Source organism: Ornithodoros turicata, chromosome 1 (assembly GCF_037126465.1).
Source record: "Ornithodoros turicata isolate Travis chromosome 1, ASM3712646v1, whole genome shotgun sequence".
Lineage (NCBI taxonomy): Eukaryota > Metazoa > Arthropoda > Arachnida > Ixodida > Argasidae > Ornithodoros > Ornithodoros turicata.
The window spans coordinates 112031450-112053369 of record NC_088201.1 but is presented as its reverse complement, the minus strand read 5'-3'; the positions used below and the strand labels follow the sequence as shown (position 1 = coordinate 112053369).

Here is a 21920-nt window from a genome sequence, read left to right as displayed (position 1 = left end):
CGATCATGTAGGACGCACGAGGGCAGAAATATCACTTTAAATCAAGCAAATGAACTTAAAGGGACGGTCTCGTACAGCCGGGGCGATTCCGAAACTTAGCCAAAACTAGTTTCACGAGTACTGTACATATACAACCGTCAAAGGTTCATTCGGAATAACCAAGTCGTTTTCGAGGAATTTGTCCAAACGTGCCGTAAGAGCAGACGACAAAAGCTGCGCTTCTTTCATGCATACGTCACGTATGACATCGGCCTGCGGGTGCGTCGTCGTTGTCATGGTAATTGTAACTTGCAGAAGCACCTTGGGTTGAGTAATCCCCTTTTGCGCTCGAAATGGGGACACGCAGGCATATACCTCCGCGAGCGGAGAATGTAGTCCAAGCATTGATTGTGGGGTCTCCCATAATGTGGCGCACAATCGGATACGTGGAAGCTAAGTCACGTGTTTTCTTTCCGCGAATATTTAATGCGGTTTTTAAATAAACACGTACTCCTTCTCCATGTACGTCGTCCGCGACACTTCATTTCGAAGCATGATCAGTGTAGAACGGGGAGTGTAATGGAAGCGCGCGTAATATATTTTTGGTCGGAGCTGTAACGCGACCGCGCGCGCCGATGGCCAGCGACTTCAGATTTGTGATTGTGGATGGGGTTGTTCTGCGACTTTTAACTTGTATTTGATGATTAACATAGTTGTTTTGAACCACCATGCTTGCCACTACTTAGAATGCGCGTTTTTCACCTGAGAACTGAAAGAAAATGTACGAGAGTTGCCGTGGTGCCCAGTAACTTCTGAAAGTCGTCTGCTCACGCCGACGCACTGCGCGCGCAAAAGCAGACGATCTCTGTATCCTATCACGGTCTTACCCGCAGGGCGACGTGGCCGTTCTTATTGTTGCCAACACAGATCGCGGCATGCTCTGCAATCTTTATCAATTTAATTCGGTTATTTAATAACTGTGGCGTGTTTTGTCGGGTAAATCAGCACTATTTCATTTTCAACAAAGGGCAATCGAATGGTGCACTTTACGACCCCCTCCCCTCACAAAACCTGAACGCATTACGAAATTTTGATTGAAATGTTGTATTTCTTCTCCAACAAACATCACTGTAACGCTGTCTAAATGTTGCAAAAACGTGACACAAACGTTGCACTGCCGCTGCCGCTACGACGTTGCCTCCGCTTTGCAAATGTTGCCTCCACATTGCATTTATGTCGGAGAAATATTAGTGTAACGCTGTCTCTACGTTGCAGAAACATAGGGAAATTATTGCTTTCATATTGCGTTTGCATTGAACTAGTGTGGCTGAAATGCGGTCTCAGTGTTGCAGAAATACAATGCAAATACTGCCTCAACATTGTGTTTGTGCTGCAGAAATATGGCTGTAATCCTGTCTCAATGTTGCAGCAGCATGAACAAATGTTGCCTCAGTATTGTACGAGGGGTGTTCAAGTCAAACCGGGACTTTTCATTTTTCGCAAAAGTAAAATGAACTTACAGGCGAGAAATTAGTTTTATTTTTCAACGTACTCTCCAACTGGCACTAATGCACTTGCCCCAGCGTTTCACGAGGGCTTGGATGCCAGGCAGCGTAGAAATCCTTACCGGCGCGTAGCAGTCATGATCGGACCACATTCTTGACCTCGTCGTTGCAGCTGAAGTGGCGGCCCCCAAGCAACGACTTCCGTGGCACGAAGAGATGGAAATCGCTGGGGGCGAGGTCTGGACTGTAAGGGAGGATGTGGCAGCGACTCCTAGCCAAGTTCTTGTAAGGTGTGTGTCGTGAGATGCGCAGTTATGCGGGCGTGCATTGTCCTGTAGGAGGAGGACCCCTTTGGTGATGAGGCTCGGCCGCTTTTGCTTCAGCGCATTACACACATCCCTGAGAACCTGGCAGTAATATGCACTATTGATCGCAGGATCAGGCGCTCCACAAGTTGGATGTTCTCAAGAACTCTGACACTGGGCTATGAGTAGGGCCTGACTTTTTAGGGTTAAACCCGTATCCGCCCGATATTTACCCCCCGAACGAAATCTGTAAAATTCGGTTTTAACCCGAATCTACCCGAAAACATCCGGTTCGCGTGGCACCCTCATAAGCATTCATTAAAATTAAGTTTGATAACATTGCTAAACATTAGTTCCATGTTAAGACAAATTTTTATTAAACAAAAAAAATCACCCGAATACACCCGAATTCCTGACGACAGAATATGCCGTAACGGGATTTAACCCGAATACACCCGAATTTTCAAATGAAAAATATCACCCGATATTTACCCCCCGAATTTGGCCAAAAATAAAACCCGAAAAAGTCAGGCCCTAGCTATGAGATGCCCTGGCCGGGATCATCCTGCACTGACGTACGGCCGTCTCGGGACCTTTTGCACCACTCAAACGCTTTGTTGCGGCTAACTGTATCGTGGCCATACTGAGCCTGAAGTCTTCTGTGAATTTCAGATGACTTTACGCCTTCATTCACGAGAAACTTCATGACAATTCGCTGTTCGATGTGCGCGCTCACCTCGTTGTCGGCCATCTTGTCCAGCACGTGTCTTCTGTTTTGCACAAACGTTGGACCACCACGTGGTGAACGCGGAGGTCTGTCGCGTATGAAAACTTAGAAAAAGAAGAAGCGTGAGCCATTTGTACACTCAGGAGACAGAAAGTCCCGGTTTGACTTGAACACCCCTCGTATTTGTATTTGAAAAATATGGCACTAATCCTGTCTCAATGTTGCAGCAATGTAACACAAATGTTGCTTTAATATGTAACGCTTTATATGCAAACGTTGGATTACATCTTCGGTGTCCTAAACGGTGCCAAATATTTCTCCACACTGCACAGGTGAGCAACGTTTGAGTGGTTGGCGCCAGAAGGTCACATGGAACGTGATCTCCTCCCGTCAGAGTGAGACCACCACTAAAGCTCAGTGCAAATCCAGCAAAGTACATAAACAGGGGTAAAAGTCTGGTCTAATCTGGCAGTGAATCTTTCCTGCTGAAGTGTATTGACCATTTTCATTCGATCCGTGATAAAATTAAATTCACTTGTGTGGAAACCCGTATTTCTACCCCCTTTGCGGCGTCGCTCATCCGTTCCGTCGTCAAGGAAGACACAGCTTGCGAAAAGTGAGATAATCAAAAAAGGGTTTATTCCATACCTTTACACGACCAACAATCGCCGATAATTCCACAGCAGGAACATAAAAAGGTCCCGGTACTCGCCGTGCTTGCGGCTTAAATGCACTTGACACCTACGCCCTCTACATCTGGGACACATGACTAGTGTTCCGTGCTTATCGGGCACGCCCTCTCGGAGTTCGGCACATTCACACTCAGATAACACCCACACTCCCCCTCCCAAAATGCACGTAATCATGACCCTCATACGTCGGGCATGTCCAATACCACGTCGTCTGGGACTTCAGGTGGGCCTTCCGGGCCTGAGAACAAGTCTGGGCGGTGCCGCTGCCGTACGGCCACTGCCGCTACTGCGTCTGATCTTGTAGATCCGGCTTCTCGAAGGGCTAACCTGTCCCGGTAGAGGGGTCCTCGACGATGGGGAGAGCGGTGTAACTCTGGCACCCCGCAGACTGGGCACAGCAGACGCCTCTCCTCTTCAGTTAAGGCGATGGGTGGGTCTGCCAAGGGTGTAGGCACTTGGCTGGGCTCCGTTCCGCGCAGTGGCCGGGTTGACTGGACTACCGAATCGTGGAGGCCCAGGAGACTGGTCTTTTGAATGCTACCACCGTCGAGGTGGCGACGGAGGCAGACCTTGACGGAGGAGGGTGTCGTCGACCGCAGGAGTCCCGTTTTGCTTGCGGGGCGTGGTGCTGGCGGTCAGGGTGAGGTGCAGGGTTTCTCGGGATTCGTGGTCTTGGAGCCATTCTCTAAAAAAAGGAAAAGCAAAGAAGCCGTCAGGTGGAAGCTGCTAACGGCGATAGTTTGACAAGGCCCTCGTGCACAAGTCGTGAGAGACTAAAAGCAGTAATCACACGAACGAAACACACTAAATCACAAGCACTAGGTTCTAGCGATGGAGATAGTGGCAGCTACGTGCGCCGCCTGTGGGGACGCAAACTTTAGCGACTGGAAAGTCCGGGAACGGGAAAAAGGAGAGAAGTTACATCTAAAATACAAGACTAAAACTACACAAGACTTACAATTCCAGTGTCTCTTAAAAAATTAAAAATTCTACTAAAAGGTATTATAGCCTCATCACCAAGCAATAGCACTGGATGAAGAGGCAATAAATATGTGTAAAACTCTGTGAAATGATGGTGACGATGGTTTTCGTGGTGTCGGCAGTTGATCAGAATGTGCATGATGATGACATGAATCAGGTTTTTATTAGGGCTGTGTGAGTAGCAAAATTTTCGAGTTCGAGTCGAGTTCGAGTAGTACCAAATCCCTGTTTCGAGTATCGAGTAGTTGGCGTTCCATTAAATGATAGGTAATGTGTAGAAACAGGAAGATAGATATAAAATTTCAGGCTGCTGTAGCACCACTTTTTGGCCAACTTCCCCTTTAAAATGTTCTTTTGTGCTACAGTTAACAAAAAAATGAAACGAATGAAGATTATAAGAGTTTTATGAAAACAATGTGCCACCTAAGGACAGCACTGCTAAATGAATATTGCAACCATAAAATATTTAAAAGTTAGACCATCCTTGACTTTGCTGACCAAGAGCGAGGGAGGCTCCGCCCCCAAATGGCGCGCCAATAGGAGGACTCGGGAGGCGGAGCGCTGCGGCCTCTGCTCTTGCCTAATAGATGGCGCATCGGTAGCGCTCGGATCGGGGTATGTGAGCCGCTGTCGTCTGCTTCTTCCGGTAGAGCTACGACCTTGAAGCCTCTGCTCTCGCGTAAGAGATGGCGCTATATTGGCGCTCGGTAAGGGCACGTGTGGTCGTCACAACTTTGAGCCTCGACCTTGAGACTGGCCGGTAACCTAAATTCCGATGACGCGCAATGCGTGAATATTGTCTCAACTCGTGAAAAAGGAAAGAAATGTTGCTGCTTTTGTTCTATTCCTCGCACTGAAATAAATCATTTAAAATAATTGTACCGTGTTTTTTTTTTCTTTTTTTGTGTGTAATAGTTACGCGAGTGTACTGCGTAGTTTTGACGATTATGCTTCATGGATGTGGCATTACATTACCAAATTTTGGCCAGTTCGACGCTTCGCTCCGCTCTTCATTCAAAATAATTGTACTGTGTTTTTCTTTCTTTTTTTTGTTTTTGTAAGTAGTTACGCAGGTATACTGCGTAGTTTTGACGATTATGCTTCATGGATGTGTCATTACATTACCAAATTTTTGGCTAGTTCAACGTTTCGCTCCGCTCTTATGCGTGAATATTGTCTCAGCTCATGAAAAAGGAAAGAAATGTTGCTGCTTTTGTTCTACTCCTCGCACTGAAATAAATTATTTAAAATAATTGTACTGTGTGCTTCTTTTTTTTTCTTTTTGTAAGTAGTTACGCAAATGTACTGCGTAGTTTTGACGATTATGCTTCATGGATGTGGCATTACATTACCAAATTTTTGGCCAGTTCGACGCTTCGCTCCGCTCTTCATTTAAAATAATTGTACTGTGTTTTTCTTTCTTTTTTTTCTTTTTGTAAGTAGTTACGCAAGTATACTGCGTGGTTTTGACGATTATGCTTCATGGATGTGTCATTATTACATTACCAAATTTTTGGCCAGTTCGACGTTTCGCTCCGCTCTTATGCGTGAACATTGTCTCAGCTCATGAAAAAGGAAAGAAATGTTGCTGCTTTTGTTCTACTCCTCGCACTGAAATAAATCATTTAAAATAATTGTACTGTGTGCTTCTTTTTTTTTTCTTTTTGTAAGTAGTTACGCAAGTGTACTGCGTAGTTTTGACAATTATGCTTCATGGATGTGTCATTATTACATTACCAAATTTTTGGCCAGTTCGACGTTTCGCTCCGCTCTTATGCGTGAACATTGTCTCAGCTCATGAAAAAGGAAAGAAATGTTGCTGCTTTTGTTCTACTCCTCGCACTGAAATAAATCATTTAAAATAATTGTACTGTGTGCTTCTTTTTTTTCTTTTTGTAAGTAATTACGCAAGTGTACTGCGTAGTTTTGACTATTATGCTTCATGGATGTGTCATTATTACATTACCAAATTTTTGGCCTGTTCGACGTTTCGCTCCGCTCTTATGCGTGAACATTGTCTCAGCTCATGAAAAAGGAAAGAAATGTTGCTGCTTTTGTTCTACTCCTCGCACTGAAATAAATCATTTAAAATAATTGTACTGTGTGCTTCTTTTTTTTCTTTTTGTAAGTAGTTACGCAAGTGTACTGCGTAGTTTTCACAATTATGCTTCATGGATGTGTCATTATTACATTACCAAATTTTTGGCCTGTTCGACGTTTCGCTCCGCTCTTATGCGTGAACATTGTCTCAGCTCATGAAAAAGGAAAGAAATGTTGCTGCTTTTGTTCTACTCCTCGCACTGAAATAAATTATTTAAAATAATTGTACTGTGTGCTTCTTTTTTTTTTCTTTTTGTAAGTAGTTACGCAAATGTACTGCGTAGTTTTGACGATTATGCTTCATGGATGTGGCATTACATTACCAAATTTTTGGCCAGTTCGACGCTTCGCTCCGCTCTTCATTTAAAATAATTGTACTGTGTTTTTCTTTCTTTTTTTTCTTTTTGTAAGTAGTTACGCAAGTATACTGCGTGGTTTTGACGATTATGCTTCATGGATATGTCATTATTACATTACCAAATTTTTGGCCAGTTCGACGTTTCGCTCCGCTCTTATGCGTGAACATTGTCTCAGCTCATGAAAAAGGAAAGAAATGTTGCTGCTTTTGTTCTACTCCTCGCACTGAAATAAATCATTTAAAATAATTGTACTGTGTACTTCTTTTTTTTTCTTTTTGTAAGTAGTTACGCAAGTGTACTGCGTAGTTTTGACAATTATGCTTCATGGATGTGTCATTATTACATTACCAAATTTTTGGCCAGTTCGACGTTTCGCTCCGCTCTTATGCGTGAACATTGTCTCAGCTCATGAAAAAGGAAAGAAATGTTGCTGCTTTTGTTCTACTCCTCGCACTGAAATAAATCATTTAAAATAATTGTACTGTGTGCTTCTTTTTTTTTTCTTTTTGTAAGTAATTACGCAAGTGTACTGCGTAGTTTTGACTATTATGCTTCATGGATGTGTCATTATTACATTACCAAATTTTTGGCCTGTTCGACGTTTCGCTCCGCTCTTATGCGTGAACATTGTCTCAGCTCATGAAAAAGGAAAGAAATGTTGCTGCTTTTGTTCTACTCCTCGCACTGAAATAAATCATTTAAAATAATTGTACTGTGTGCTTCTTTTTTTTTTCTTTTTGTAAGTAGTTACGCAAGTGTACTGCGTAGTTTTGACAATTATGCTTCATGGATGTGTCATTATTACATTACCAAATTTTTGGCCTGTTCGACGTTTCGCTCCGCTCTTATGCGTGAACATTGTCTCAGCTCATGAAAAAGGAAAGAAATGTTGCTGCTTTTGTTCTACTCCTCGCACTGAAATAAATCATTTAAAATAATTTTACTGTGTGTGCCTCTTTCTTTTTTGCTATTGCATTAACTGCTAAACCTGCGTAAGTTGTTACGGAAGTATGTAAAAAGTAAAGAAATGTTGCTGCTTGTTCTACTCCTCGTACAGAAATAAATAATTTGAAATAATTGTACTGTGTCTGTTTCTTTTTTGTAAGTAGTTACGGAAGTACGCCAAGTTACCAACGCCTTTTTTTTTTTCTTTTTCTTCCCTGTTGTCCGCGCACCGACATGTTGCGCACCGACATTCACCGAAATGTCCGTGCACCATAATGTTCGTCGCCCGGTTGTAATGAAAATGCTGCTCTTGCCCTTCGGAGATAATGACTGAAGCGAAAAGAAACAAACCACAAAGAGTAGGTAGTTAAACGTCCGTTTATTGACTAGCAGCTTGGGCACATCCATGTCTTAATGTTGTTACTTTAAATACCGTTTTAGGCGTATTTCTATTTAAAATACGCTTCAGTACACGTATCTCATCCTCCCATATTTGTGGGCTTCTCTCGAGTTCCACATTGTAGCCTCCAGCGGTGAAGGGTGTCATGGTTAGAGGCTACAGGTCGCTCATCCCGTGTGTTCAGGGATTTCCGCCCGTCTAGAAAACAGCACAACGTGCGAATGAGGGCATCGCCACCCCCGTTGCTTAAGTCTTGGAAGCGAGAAGAGAAATTAGAACTCCAATTTGGGAAAGTCTGTATGATTGTCTGTGTGTTCTGAGAACACACAGACAACGTGACAAGATTAAGAAGCAATTCTCCAAGGCCCTGATACCTTCTGCATATTTCCGGCAGATAGGTTAGAAAAATGCAGCGAACAACATGTCTCACGTTAGCGTGGGCGTAGGAATAAACTGTCCCGGGTTGCGGAGCATTTTGGAAAATGAAATGTTTGGGCGTACTTTTAGCAATGCGCTCAGGCAGTATCAGCGACGAGGAGGAGAGTGGAGTTAAACGTCTAACTTTACTTTCAAAGCTCGTGCAAACGCAGTTTCAGCACTTAATGCAAATAAATAGCAAAAAAAAAGCACACCATCAGATCACTTTCTGGATGCGAAAAAGTGGATTAGGATGACGAATGTGTTTATGGGCGAGCGGATTACACAGAGTGAAACATCAACGCTCCAAGCGAACGAATAAAGGAATCGATCAAACGACCGCTGCCGTCTCGATGAAACGGTGTTTGATCAAATGCCTTTCGACCAAATGTCCCGCGTTCGATCAAACGGCTTTCGACCAAGCGACGTTCGATCAAATGTCCCGGAACCCTTACAAAAAGGAAACACACACACACAGCACAATTATTCTTCCGTAACTACTTACAAAAAGGGGAAGAAACAAGAAACACAGAGTATAATTATTTCAAAGGATTTAGTTCAGTTTGAGGAGTAGAACAAGCAGCAACATTTCTTTCCTTTTTACATACTTCGTAACTACTTACAAAAAGAAAGAAAAAGACACACAAACAGCACAATTATTTTAAATGATTTATTTCAATGCGAGGAGTAGAACAAAAGCAGCAACATTTCTTTCCTTTTTCACGAGTTGAGACAATATTCACGCATAAGAGCGGAGCGAAGCGTCGAACTGGCCAAAAATTTGGTAATGTAATGACACATCCATGAAGCATAATCGTCAAAACTACGCAGTATACTAACTACTTACGGAACTACTTGCGTAACTACTTACGGAAAGGGAAAAAAAACCACACACAGTACAACTATTTTAAATGATTTATTTCAGTGCGAGGAGTAGAACAAAAGCAGCAACATTTCTTTCCGTTTTCATAAACGTCGAACTGGCCAAAATAATACATCCATGAAGCATAATCGTCAAAACTACGCACTATAGGCAGCGCGCGCTTGTTTGAGGGAGCTGCGATCGATCCGCTGAAAGCGACCCCCGTGGCAATCGGCCGCAAAACGGCGTGGTACCAGCGGGGCGTTCGCATATGCATTGCCTGTCACTTTTTGTGTACGACGCGTGCTAGTATGACGATTTCACGTGTTTTATACGCCGGCTTCGCGCCTGTTGACACGCGAGACCACTTTCGAGGCGGTAATCTGAAGAAAGGGCACCTTCTTCAGAAGGCGAAACATGTGAAATGCGTTCGCGAAGATGTTTTCACGGACGGGACGTCAAAGATAAGTGCGCAGTGCCTTGCCCAAACGAGCACACGCACGTACAACGTAACTGTTCAGGTAAGTCTGTTAACTTGTTGTTGATGACGTGCTGTTAACGTCCGTTTGACACATTTGCAGCTTCAGTCACCTAGACCACGTGCAATTCTCGAAGCACATTGTACTTGTAAGGGAGGTGTGGCTGGCCGTTGTAAACATGTAGCCGCCGTTGTTACTGCCATAAACAACCCCGAAGACGACTCCTGCACTAGTGTGCCCCAAGCGTGGGGCAGGCCTGGAAGTCAAGCGTCAGGCAGCTACGTCCGGCTTCCTTTCGAAGAGCTTTATCCAAGTAAGTAATCAGCCGAAACTCTGTCAGCTGTGACGATAATGTGGCATGTTGATCGCCAGTGTTCGATATCTACTTTAGAATTGAGGTTAGTATGTGCGTTTTGCGTGCCGTAGATATAAGTAGCTTCGCTTATAGTGCCCTAACATCCACCATCCATCCTTCTACCCTTCAAGAGCCATGCAATGCACCCAAGCCAAGCTGCCAGTCAGTCTCACCGTCCTACATCTTTGACCACTTCCCAGGCATTGGCTCTCCTTTAGTCCACAACTTGAAATATGAATATCAGGACCCAGTTGAAAAGGGGTGCAGGAGTGTTTTAGCATCGCTTGTTGATGCTGCAGCTAACATGCATGATCAGGAGCTAGTAGCTGAGCTGCTTCTGAGCAGTAGCTCAAGAAGATCAGTATTTCACACAATGAGTGTTGTGAGGGTCGATCTGCTAATGGGGCATCGGTTCACAAGGAAAGACTGGTTAAAGGAAGTGGGCCATGACACCGCAAGCTTTTACAAATTTGCTATTGGCTCCCGCTGTCCAATTGACATTGGCATGGAAACACGTGGGCAACGAACAAATGTGAGGTAAAGTGCACACCGCTTCAGTTGAGCATGCTGCATGCTTCTTCGAGGCCGAAATCAAGCTGGCTTGTGTTTTAGTATGCATTTGCTGTGAGTGCCATTTGTCTACATGTTCACTTAAATGTTACCTGCCACCTGCAAAGAACGTGTACATGTGCACAGGTGGTTCCAGGAAAGGGCATTACGTCTAACAAGCACAGAGTGCCACAGAGTCAGAACAAGGGTAGCAGACTTCGAAAAACTTGCTGAAGCACTGAAAACCACCAGGCCACTGAGAACAGCGGCCACAGCATACGGTGAGTATTCCTATCAGTGATCTTCATCAAACATTAGTGCGTTTTTGTGATTTAACACAAAATGCACATTCGCTGAAAGGCACGCAGATGGAGGGAGTTGCTGCAAAGGAGTTCCAGAGGAAGTTCCCAACAATAGTGTATCAGGTACTAGAATCAGAACTGTTACTTTCAAACAGTTAATCTCATGCCCTTTCCAAATTTTTCAGGCTGGGCTCTTGGTGCACCCTGAACAAAGATGGCTATGTGCAAGCCCGGATGGGGTAGTGCGGCTGGCTGATGGCCTTTATTTGCTTGAAATCAAATGCCCATTTGGCCGGAAAGGACAGCCAATCATTGATTGCAAATCTGAAACAAGCTACGTTCAGTACCTACAGTACGAAGGAGGGAAGCTGGTGCTTAAAAAGTCGCATCAATACTATACACAAGTGCAAACTGCAATGTATGTCATGAATGTAACAGAGGCATTCTTTTTTGTATATTCTGATGCGCAGTCAGTGAATGTGATGGTAGAGCGTGACGATGATCTGCTTAGTGAACTTGTTCCAAAACTAGAGACATTCTATTTTACTCACATGCTGCCAAGAATGGCTCCCAGGTCTAAATGAATATGTAATTAGACCTTAAGTTTTCTAGTTTAATTTTTTTGGTTAGTCCACGTATTCTAGTCAGTTCAATTTCTGTAAGTTGGGACCTGGTGCTCTGTATGATATTTCAAATCGTGTTGAAGCAATAAATGAGAAACAGTGTGACAGCCATTTTGCAACAGGACACTTTTTTTTAGCAACTGCATTAGCACTCAACATATTTAATTTTCACACTGGTCCCCATTGCACTTCAACACAGCAGGCCAAATGCCAAAATGAAGTACGCTGAAATCATTGCTGCGTCTTGAAAATGGGTGGCTGAAGATTTGCAAGTACTGCGCACATATGAAAAATGTCAGTCATGTATGGCACAAGCTCAGCTGGTACGGTGGAATTCAGGATGTCGAAGGTCTTGATCCGCTGAATCACTCTCTCTACATGCACCCTAACTTGTGCGATGTAATACGTTGTGTCCATTTCATTGCTGGTGAACTGTGCATTTCCTGATGAGAATGGGGGCATCACTAGTAGTGCACCTTTCTGTCCGAGGTGGGAGCTGATGCCAGGGAATCCCTTGTCAGCCAGAATTAAATCACCTGCCTCGACAAGGTCTAGGAATCCAGAATCTGTTGTTATTGCTGTGTCGCTTTCTCTTCCCCCGTACGCTTTTGACACAAAAGCAATCTGTCCATTGGGGACAATTGCAACCAGGAACTTCACAGTCATGCCGCCTTTATAGTTTGAGTACAGATTTCGTTGCCTTTCAACAGGAGCTGGAGTTTCCGTCCTCACTTCAGTGCAGTCGATTATGTATCTGCATGAATGATAGTGCTCTCTGAAGCATTCTGGAAGAGTCGCTCGGATTGTCTCTCTTGATGGTGTGAACAACCACTTGCTTGTGGCCTGAACCAAGTTTGTTAACATACAGAAAAATATTCTGCTAGCAGTGGAACGATGAATTCCAAACAGAGCGCCAAGGCCGGTGAAAGTAATTCCCAGCTTCAACTTCATCAGAAATATCAAGAGCTTGTTAGGGATAGTGACGTCGACCTCTCTTACGCGGAAGTTGGTAAGGAGGCTGAGTAGAAGTGCAAACACTTCTGGCGTGGTGCCACATAAATCATGCAGGGTAGCAATCTGATCACGAAGAGTCTCGTAACCCTGAAATATGCACGTACGTGAAGAACGTCCAGAGTAGCGTGATTGTGTCTCGGGCACAGCCTGCACTTCACTTTCAACACAAGGTGTGTGCGTAATCTGGGTGCTGCCGGTCGTTTCCAGAATGGTACACATGAAGACGGAGAACGGTCTGCCACTACCTTCATTGGCTGCATCTGTCTGTGTGCCCTGTCAAAAAATAAAATATAAATAAACAAAAAGAATAAATGGCAATTTTACATGCGCACTTAAGTAATACACAATATTGCTTCTGCAAGCACAATGCCTACCACAGATGATGATGAAGGTGGTTCCAACGCTCCACTAGAATCTGAGGAAGGAGGCTCATTGTATGTTTCATCCTGGAATTCCTCATCTTGCAAATCTCCATGCAGTCCAGGCACACCATCTTCTATACTAACACAAAGTGTCACTGAAGCCGTGGTGTCGCCATTACGTTGAGATCGCCGCTTGAGTCTGTGTCCGTAAAGCCAGGTAAAGCTACCGTTAGCGGATGTAGCAGCAAACACACAAATGCGAACAACTTCGTGCGTTGTGTCATCGCTAATGTGCTAATGGAAATGTCGAAGGTTGCTTACCTTTCATAACGCTCAACAGGCGCCAATCCCACGACGGATTTGGCTTTGTACATCGCTGGAAATACTGAGGGGACGTAGGAAGGATGCGTCTGGTCAGCGCTTTTTTCGTTGCCGACGAAGTGGCAACTGCAGATGACAGTCGTCTGGCTTGGCTCCCAAGGAGTGCCATCCGGGCTACACGAAGCAATCACAAAAAAGTACAAACCATCTTAGAACGGAAAAACTCAACCACAACAGTTTTAGACTTACTTCACTCTTCGTACAGCCGCTATCCATTGTCGCCGACGCCCTTGTTCGAACCACTTGTTCGGAAATTTATAAAACTTCACACGAGGCTGTTTCCCCCTCACGTTCACCTTACTGTTGTGGCACCCTACCACGCAGCAATAGCTGCCGTTTTTTCGTGGTCTTTGCGATTCCATGCAAGCAAGCGAAGCGAGGCCCTGCACTCCTGCACTGCCTACGGCATAGATAGTACCACGCCGTTTTGGCGCATTCCGTCGAGCGGGGGCGATAGTGTCGGGACAAGTTTTAGCGCGCGCTGCCTATGGTTTGCAATCGCCGCGTCATCGGAATTTAGGTTCCCGGCCAGTCTCAAGGTCGAGGCTCAAAGTTGTGACGACCACACGTGCCCTTACTGAGCGCCAATGTAGCGCCATCTCTTACGCGAGAGCAGAGGCTTCAAGGTCGTAGCTCTACCGGAAGAAGCAGACGACAGCGGCTCACATACCCCGATCCGAGCGCTACCGATGCGCCATCTATTGGGCAAGAGCAGAGGCCGCAGCGCTCCGCCTCCCGAGTCCTCCTATTGGCGCGCCATTTGGGGGCGGAGCCTCCCTCGCTCTTGCATCGACTATTCTCTAGAGAACTGGCCTGAGATTTTCCCTCTCCCTCCCGCGCCCCGCCCACCCGGAACGCGCCAATGGGAGGACGCGTGGGCGGAGTGAGTCGACTTGAGTGCCATCTTGGGGGCAGAGGCTCGAACCTAGACGGAGACGTGCTTTTCGCGATGCTACGTCCACTGGGTCGTTCCATCCACCATGGCCCTGAGTTGGCCCATGTTCTAGAGATGGCGCTGCTCGATCTGTGAACCTAGGGACGCGCGTTCCTTGGGACCACGAAAATGGTCGGCGATATGTACTGAGTCATGATCCCATTTCTGTCTCTCTCTCTCTCTCTTTTTTTTTCTTTTTCTGTCTTCGCGGAATGTATTGTCGGATTTTGACCGCTGCTGTGTTCGCTTGTTTTTGCTTTTAATAAACGTTTCATGATCGGCGTCCTCAAGCGATGCTCGCGTTTGTTGGTTTGTTTGTTTTTGCTTTCAATGGACGTTTCATGATGGCTTGTTTTTGCTTTTAATAAACGTTTCATGATCGGCGTCCTCAAGCGATGCTCGCGTTTGTTGGTTTGTTTGTTTTTGCTTTGAATGAACGTTTTATGATGGCTTGTTTTTGCTTTTAATAAACGTTTCATGATCGGCGTCCCTGAGCGATGCCCGCGTTTGTTTGCTTTATTAAACATATGGAACACGCGTTGTTAGAATGATCTTGATAAGACGTCCGCGGAACCGTTGCGCACGTTTGGTTGATAGTAGGGCGTTCTTTGGCGCGTGTGTGTGTGTGCCTTCCCTTTTGAGCATGTCATACGATTCGTGTGCGATGCGCTGTGGACCGGGACACGGGCGATGAGAGGTATACCCCGCTTTTGTTTCTTTGTCGTTTCGCGGGACAATGCGTCATTATGGATTGTGTTTTTTTTCTCTCTGTTTCATACCCCGTTTATGTCTTCAGTGCGCCATGCGACACGTGTTGTTACGAAAGGAATTTGATGAGATGCCATGCCCGTGCCGTTTTTGTGCGTACGTTTAGATAATGCCGACAGAAGACTCTGGTTCTTTTCCTCCTTTTACTGAACATGATGCCACACATGTTGTTACAGAAGGACTTTGACGAGACGCCCAAGCCGTTTTTGTGCGTGTGTTTGGTAATGCTGGCTAATGACGACAGAAAACTACTTTTTTGGTGGTTTCTTTTATTAAAGTTTTGGTGGCTCCGTACCGCTGTCAATCGACTGGGAGCGCATCATCTTTCTATGTGACACCAGGAGACGCATGCAATTGACCACAGCGGGCTGTGAAATTAATGCACATGACATTTATTGCAAGGAACTGCATGGACAAGCTTTTGTTGGCGATGACAACAGTACATGTGGTCGAGGGCTATCCTCTGAAACCCGTGCGCAGTAATGCCTCGGTAGTGGAGTGTGGTAGTGGAGTAACAGTGGACGCCACACATACCATACAAAATTTTGTCACCTGCTACTGTCCGAAGAAGATAGTGTTCGATAGCTGTATACGGAAAGGAACAGCAACAGGACTTAGCTCCGAATTCTTGGTCCGTCCTTGGGAATTTCTTGCGCCGAGTGCACGTGAAGGGGCCTTCCATTTGGTTCTAATAGTGCACTCGACTGCAGTGCTAACTCTTGTTAGCAGTCGAGTGCACTATTTGAATCAAAGGGATTACCCATTGACGTTCACTCAACGCTAGAAATTCCCGAGGGCGAACCGAGAATTCGGAGGTTAGTGTGCTGTAACGTGTGCGTCGCGCGACCACGATGATGATGACTGGGCTTGGTATGACCTGCAAAGGAAGGGATCCGGTAACCAGTGTTGGCGAATTGACGACTGGAAAGTTATAGATGTTCGTCCGAGCGGAGTGCACCTCTTGCTGCATTAGGACACCAGTAAGGTTCATCTTGTACGGTTGATGGGGTCCCTGAGTGCCTCGTGGACAGCGTCCGTCCCCTTGCTATTCCAGTGAACAAGGTCCGTTCGGCGGCTGGCTTCTCGTTGACGACGTCGGTACCTCCTAAGTGCCACGCAATTAGACAAGCCTCAGGCAATGAAATTATACACTTCCCACCTGGTATGAAGGCATAGACTCCGCATGTGCCTTTGAAGCTGCATAGCACTCATGTCTTCCAAAGCAGGCAAGGGCATGAAAAAAAAATTAAAAAGCATAGAATTCACTGATTTACATTTACTGACCTGCATGTCGCAAACGTTAAAGTACGGTGGCAAAAGTCAGAAATGTGACTCGGTAAGGACGACTAAGTAAGCGCGGTCTGTATTCAGTTCCAGACTCCGGTTAGAGCTCCTATGGCTGCTTTTGAGAGCAACATTTATTTAGGGATTTCCCACTTACCTCTCGTACATGGCGTAGTTGGGTGTACGGGCTCTCTTGAAGAAAAGCCGGTGTATACTGACGACATCAACCGTGGCTGTGGAGCAAGATATGAAGCATGTATGAAGTGGCAATTATGCCCGTCATAAATCACAAGGGCACATGCAGAGGGAAGTACCAGCCTACCACTTTGCTGACTTATTAGCCACTCGTTGACAGCGGTGAGAGTGCGCCATGATGTAGACGTTTTTGACGCCAGTGGCAAAGGCGGAAGGGTGAAAACCAAAATGTCCACTCCACGAGACATCAAGATGTGGATCACTTGTGATAGGCCCTGGATCACTTCATCCGCAGTCTTGAGCTTTGAGCATCGTTAAAATGTGTGTTAGACAGTACCCATCTAGCTTCAGCATGGTCATTTATGTAACTAATCTTCACCTATTATGCGCATAGCTCTTTTGTTAACTTGATGAAGCTTTCAAGCCAGGGGATATAGCGCACACATAACCTACCTGCTTCAGGTCGTTGGTCCCAATCATCAGAAGAACCCTGGATTCAAGACGTCCGAAGTTCTGGATTCCCTCAAGTAGCATTGCGGTTGGACTATCCTTGACTTTGCTGACCAAGAGCGAGGGAGGCTCCGCCCCCAAATGGCGCGCTAATAGGAGGACTCGGGAGGCGGAGCGCTGCGGCCTCTGCTCTTGCCCAATAGATGGCGCATCGGTAGCGCTCGGATCGGGGTATGTGAGCCGCTGTCGTCTGCTTCTTCCGGTAGAGCTACGACCTTGAAGCCTCTGCTCTCGCGTAAGAGATGGCGCAACATTGACGCTCGGTAAGGGCACGTGTGGTCGCCATAACTTTGAGCTTCGACCTTGAGACTGGCCGGTAACCTAAATTCCGATGACGCGGCGATAGCAAGCCATAGTGCGTATAGTTTTGACAATTATGCTTCATGGATGTGTCATTACATTACCAAATTTGTGGCCAGTTCGACGTTTCGCTCCGCTCTTATGCGTGAACATTGTCTCAGCTCATGAAAAATGAAATAAATGTTGCTGCTTTTGTTCTACTCCTCGCACTGAAATAAATCATTTAAAATAATTGAACCTCTGTATGCAATAAGGGGATAAGTCGAAAAATCCCAAAATGAGAAAAGGGGCCTGATATGATTGTCCGTCCCATTGACACACATGCATTTCACGTTTTTTAGCATGCCGTAGCGCGCCAACAAATCGCAATAAGGTCCTAAATTTTCAGTGGCAGGTGCATACTGGTATGTAGGTGTCATCGCAACAAAAATAGTAAAAAGATGATACGTCGACTTATCCCCTTATTGCGTATAGAGGTTCAATTGTACTGTGTGTTTTTTTTTCTTTTCTTTTTGTAAGTAGTTGCGCAAGTATACTGCGTAGTTTTGACGGGGTGGCAATCATAAGGCCGAAACTCACAAGGCGGATTTATCAGAAGGCCGAAAATCAAAAGGCCGAAAAGTCAGAAAACCGAATTATCGAAAGGCCGAAATATAAGGAACCCAGGATACGAAAACTTTTATTCCAACTGCGATAAAAATTAGCTCTACAAATTAAGTAGGATAGACTTGCTGTGAATTAATACAGCAAATAAATTATTTCACCGAACTCCGCGTTAATAATGTACTTTCGATCACTTAGGGGGAAAACAAAAAAAGGAAAAGTAGGCATATGAACCACTGTGTTATTGTATGTGTTTATTTTACACAATGGCAATAAGTCAAAATGAAAAATTACGAGCTATGCGATGATATTTCCCATTCTCATCCCATTTTCAACAACGGCTTCAACCAAATTTTTGGCCAGTTCGACGTTTCGCTCCGCTCTTATGCGTGAACATTGTCTCAACTCATGAAAAAATTAAACAAATGTTGCTGCTTTTGTTCTACTCCTCGCACTTAAATAAATCGTTTAAAATAATTGTACTGTGTTTCTTTTTTTTTCTTTTGTAAGTAGTTACGCAAGTATGTAAAAAGGAAAGAAATATTGCTGCTTGTTCTACCCCTCGCACTGAAATAAATCATTTACAATTGTACTGTGTGTGTGTCTTTTTCTTTCTTTTTGTAAGTAACGGAAGTATGTAAAAAGAAAAGAAATGTTGCTGCTTGTTCTACTCCTCACACTGAACTAAATCCTTTGAAATAATTATACTCTGTTTCTTTTTTTTCCCCTTTTTGTAAGTAGTTACGGAAGAAAATAATTGTACTGTGTGTGTGTTTCCTTTTTGTAAGGGTTCCGGGACATTTGATCGAACGTCGTTTGGTCGAAAGGCGTTTGATCAAACACCGTTTGATCGAGACAGCAGCGGCCGTTTGATCGATTCTTTTATTCGTTCGCTTGGAGCGTTGATGAAACAAAAAGAAAACAACAAAAGAAAGCTTCAGTTCTAAATGCTGTTATCCCAAGGAATATTTCACTCTGCTGTTGTCTGTATACGCACGTGCCCATATTCACTATTCTCCCGCACATGTGCTTGAAGCAATGCACATACGCACGCTATGAGGCTGTCGTGCGAATTAATATTAAGAAGGCAGAACTACGGCCACAGGGGACAGAAAGTTACAACACCTGAGAATACAAATTTGTGGTCGCGTGGTTGCAGTCGCCTCTTAACGTGGGCGCAATAAGTGATAGTTCCGAAGGTGTGCATGCTCTCTTTAATTAGTTTTATGCTCCGTAGCGTTATTTCGGAACCACGACGAGTGGTACAAAACCCGTAAGACCGCTGTGATGACAGTTGCTGCTCTCAAGTATAACACGTTCACCCTCACCGAGATGTGTCAGTGTCACCGTGGGAATCAAAATTTCCGACAGAACAACGCACAACTAAAATCCCTCGTTTCCGGTAGCCGTAGGTACCTTAAACCCTCGGTGTGGTCTTCAGTAGTCCTTCTAGCATCCATGCGCTTTAACCCATTCACTTTATATCATGTGAAAGGACATGTGTAAAACTATCGGATTATGCTAATCCAATGGTGGCAGCCACCACCTGCAGGGATCTCGCAATGGACACATTTTACGTTGTTCGAAACTTCCGTTCTTCGTTCTTTTACCAATGAAAAGGATGTGACTTTCACACTTCCTGAGGGACTGGTGGCAACCTGAAACAAAAGCTAAGATGTTACCAGTGGATAAAGATCTCTATGAAGCGCTTCGTTTCTTCTCACTGCTTTGTCGGTATGTTCGTCGAACTGGGGCTTCTCGTCAAGGGCGCACAGGCAAGTCATGTACTCTCCCACGGTTTGAATGAGCCTGACGGAACCGGGAGGTCATTGGGTAAACGTGAAGTGATGCTCTGGGGACACTACAACAAGCTCACGCAGTGTGGTCATTGATTTCTCCGTCAGCGGGACACCTGTAGCAAAGAAGAGGTTGAAAGTCGCGTGCTCGTGGGTGGGGCGCGCGAGGCCGCAGCCTCGTGCACCCTGCCTGACAAAAAAAAATTGCTGCGCGTCTCTCAGGCAAAACTAAAATATTGTCTCACTTGGCGTCTAAAGTAGAGACATGACGCCACCTTTTGAAAAATAATCAAGGAAATCGAAGATGGCATTTTTGAGAAAACTGAGATGCAACATTGGAAATTTTCGCCTACTATGTGTGATTCTCAAGCTAATAACACAGAAATAACTGGGCTGAGAAAAATGAGCTCTATGCAGCACGAAAGCACGAAAGCTCTTTCAATGTCCTATCGAATGGCACTAAGTTCGATGTTCTCAGAGGTTCCGTCATGAAGCAAATTGGTAACAAAGCTTGGCCTTTTTGAACGTCTACGCCAAGTTTGGCATTTTTTAACAGAAAATCCGTGGCTCTCAGAGTTCTGTGGGTGACTGTCGACAGTGTCTACGGTGCAGCCTATAATCACAAAAAACCTCCAGTTTCTGGACATAAAATTAGCGATGCTAGATCCCGTCAAAGTCGGTCCAGAAGAAAGCGTGCTCAAGCAGCCTCAGACTTTCCCCCACTCTTACGCGGAAACTACTACACGCACGAGCGTCGCACGTGGTGCGATTTGGATCGTTTGAGCTGTCCTCTAACATATATTTTTTCTGGGCCAATTAAAAAATACGACTTTCACACGTTGTTGGATTTAAAATAAAACTACCCTACTGTGTTCCCGATTTGTGTTGTGGTTTGCCGTGTGTTGGCAATCTGAAAGACGGCATATTTAACCACAATACATGCTTTACTGCCTGGCTGTGCGGACCACTCACAGGTTCAGGTTCAAGTGTGCCTCATCCCTTTCACTGCTCCCGCTCCCGATTGGGTCCCGATTGGCGCTCGCTTCGCCGGGCAAACTTGAGCGCAACAGGCCGCCATATTGCGGTGCTCAAAAGAGCCATTACAGCCCATTGGAATGCATGTAAGCTGTGACAAGTTTTGCTTTTTGTGAGCGCTTCCTTTGCTGCTTCGCTAAAATTTTGCCACGGATCGCTGCAGAAATCCCTCGTGATTGGATTCCTTACGTTTTTTGGGTGAAATCCCGTCACATACATGTTATTTCCTGTCTATTTTGTACTCGTGTGAGGTCGTGTCGTTCCAGTTTTGTACTTTGAACTTCGATTTGCTGCATGGTTTTGTGTGGTGTTGTATTTGTTGTGTTACGTTTCCTTTGTCGTCTGTCAGCGTGTTCAGCGTGTTGCTTCTCGTGTTTCTCCCATTTCCTTTCTGCTCGGGGGTGTGGAATGCCAGGGAATGTTTGGCACGTTTGTTTATGTAACCACCTTAATATGCTTGGGTATAAACATTATGCTTTGCACAGGAAGTTTAGATATGACTAGTTATGACACGAAATGCCGAACGACACTAAAGCACTTCCAAAGGACTAGAATGATATTATGTGATATAAAGGCTATATAACGGTAAAAACATATCGACTAGAAATATGTGCACTGGGGAAGTAAATGCTGGTAAAGACCGTTTGAAATGACTAGAGGTAGAGTGAATAAGTCATAAAAAGGCTAAGTAGCAAGGTCTTGTGGTGAAAGCTCCAACATCAAAGTATCACAAGTCCAGTTGCAACAGCAAGTTTGAAGCCGTCAACCAGGTAAGTGGGCAGAGTGCATTACTGGTTGTTGAATATGATCAACATTGACAATTTCTTTCGCAGATGAGGCCTGGCTGTCACCTTCTCTGTATATTCCTTGGCAAGGTGGTACAGTCCGATACAGCTGTAGCACTGGGAAACTTCTTTGATCACACGGATCACATTGTTTCATTTGGGCTGCATTCAAACATATATTGTCGCAAACTTAAGCAGGGAGAATAAAGAGTAGACATTCGAGGTTGAAACATTATTTATTGTCTCTAAGTAAAGTAAACATGCTGGAACGCACCAAAGAGACATGTGGCTGGTGTGTTTGTATGTCCCACTAAGAAGAGTTTGTACGTTAAGCAAAATTTTCATGCAATACTTTTTCTATATATGTGTTATG

At 44.9% G+C, this 21920-nt stretch overlaps 2 protein-coding genes and 2 long non-coding RNA genes across 4 annotated transcripts; 1 reads left to right on the top strand and 3 right to left on the bottom strand.

Annotated features, from left to right (window-relative positions):
- The first annotated feature begins 9591 nt into the window (after positions 1–9591).
- Positions 9592–11302, top strand: LOC135367967 (uncharacterized). Its single transcript, XR_010414601.1, has 5 exons — positions 9592–9793; positions 9854–10064; positions 10803–10936; positions 11016–11080; positions 11143–11302. It is a non-coding gene; the product is annotated as an uncharacterized LOC135367967 (long non-coding RNA).
- A 272-nt stretch (positions 11303–11574) lies between these two features.
- On the bottom strand, positions 11575–13094 carry LOC135383378 (uncharacterized; the record flags this gene model as incomplete). The annotated part of the gene is made up of 2 exons (XM_064612859.1): positions 11575–12867; positions 12969–13094. Coding segments are annotated over 2 exons (1182 nt in total), but the record flags the coding sequence as incomplete, so codon positions are not given.
- A 34-nt stretch (positions 13095–13128) lies between these two features.
- On the bottom strand, positions 13129–13793 carry LOC135367960 (uncharacterized). Its single transcript, XR_010414600.1, has 3 exons — positions 13527–13793; positions 13278–13451; positions 13129–13155 (listed from the first exon to the last, which is right to left on the bottom strand). It is a non-coding gene; the product is annotated as an uncharacterized LOC135367960 (long non-coding RNA).
- A 2225-nt stretch (positions 13794–16018) lies between these two features.
- LOC135367950 (uncharacterized) lies at positions 16019–17022 on the bottom strand. Its single transcript, XM_064601047.1, has 4 exons — positions 16972–17022; positions 16646–16820; positions 16481–16556; positions 16019–16141 (listed from the first exon to the last, which is right to left on the bottom strand). The coding sequence occupies exons 1-4, from the start codon at positions 16996–16998 to the stop codon at positions 16027–16029; spliced, it is 393 nt and encodes a 130-aa protein (XP_064457117.1). The 5' UTR covers positions 16999–17022; the 3' UTR covers positions 16019–16026.
- Between the last annotated feature and the right edge of the window lie 4898 nt (positions 17023–21920).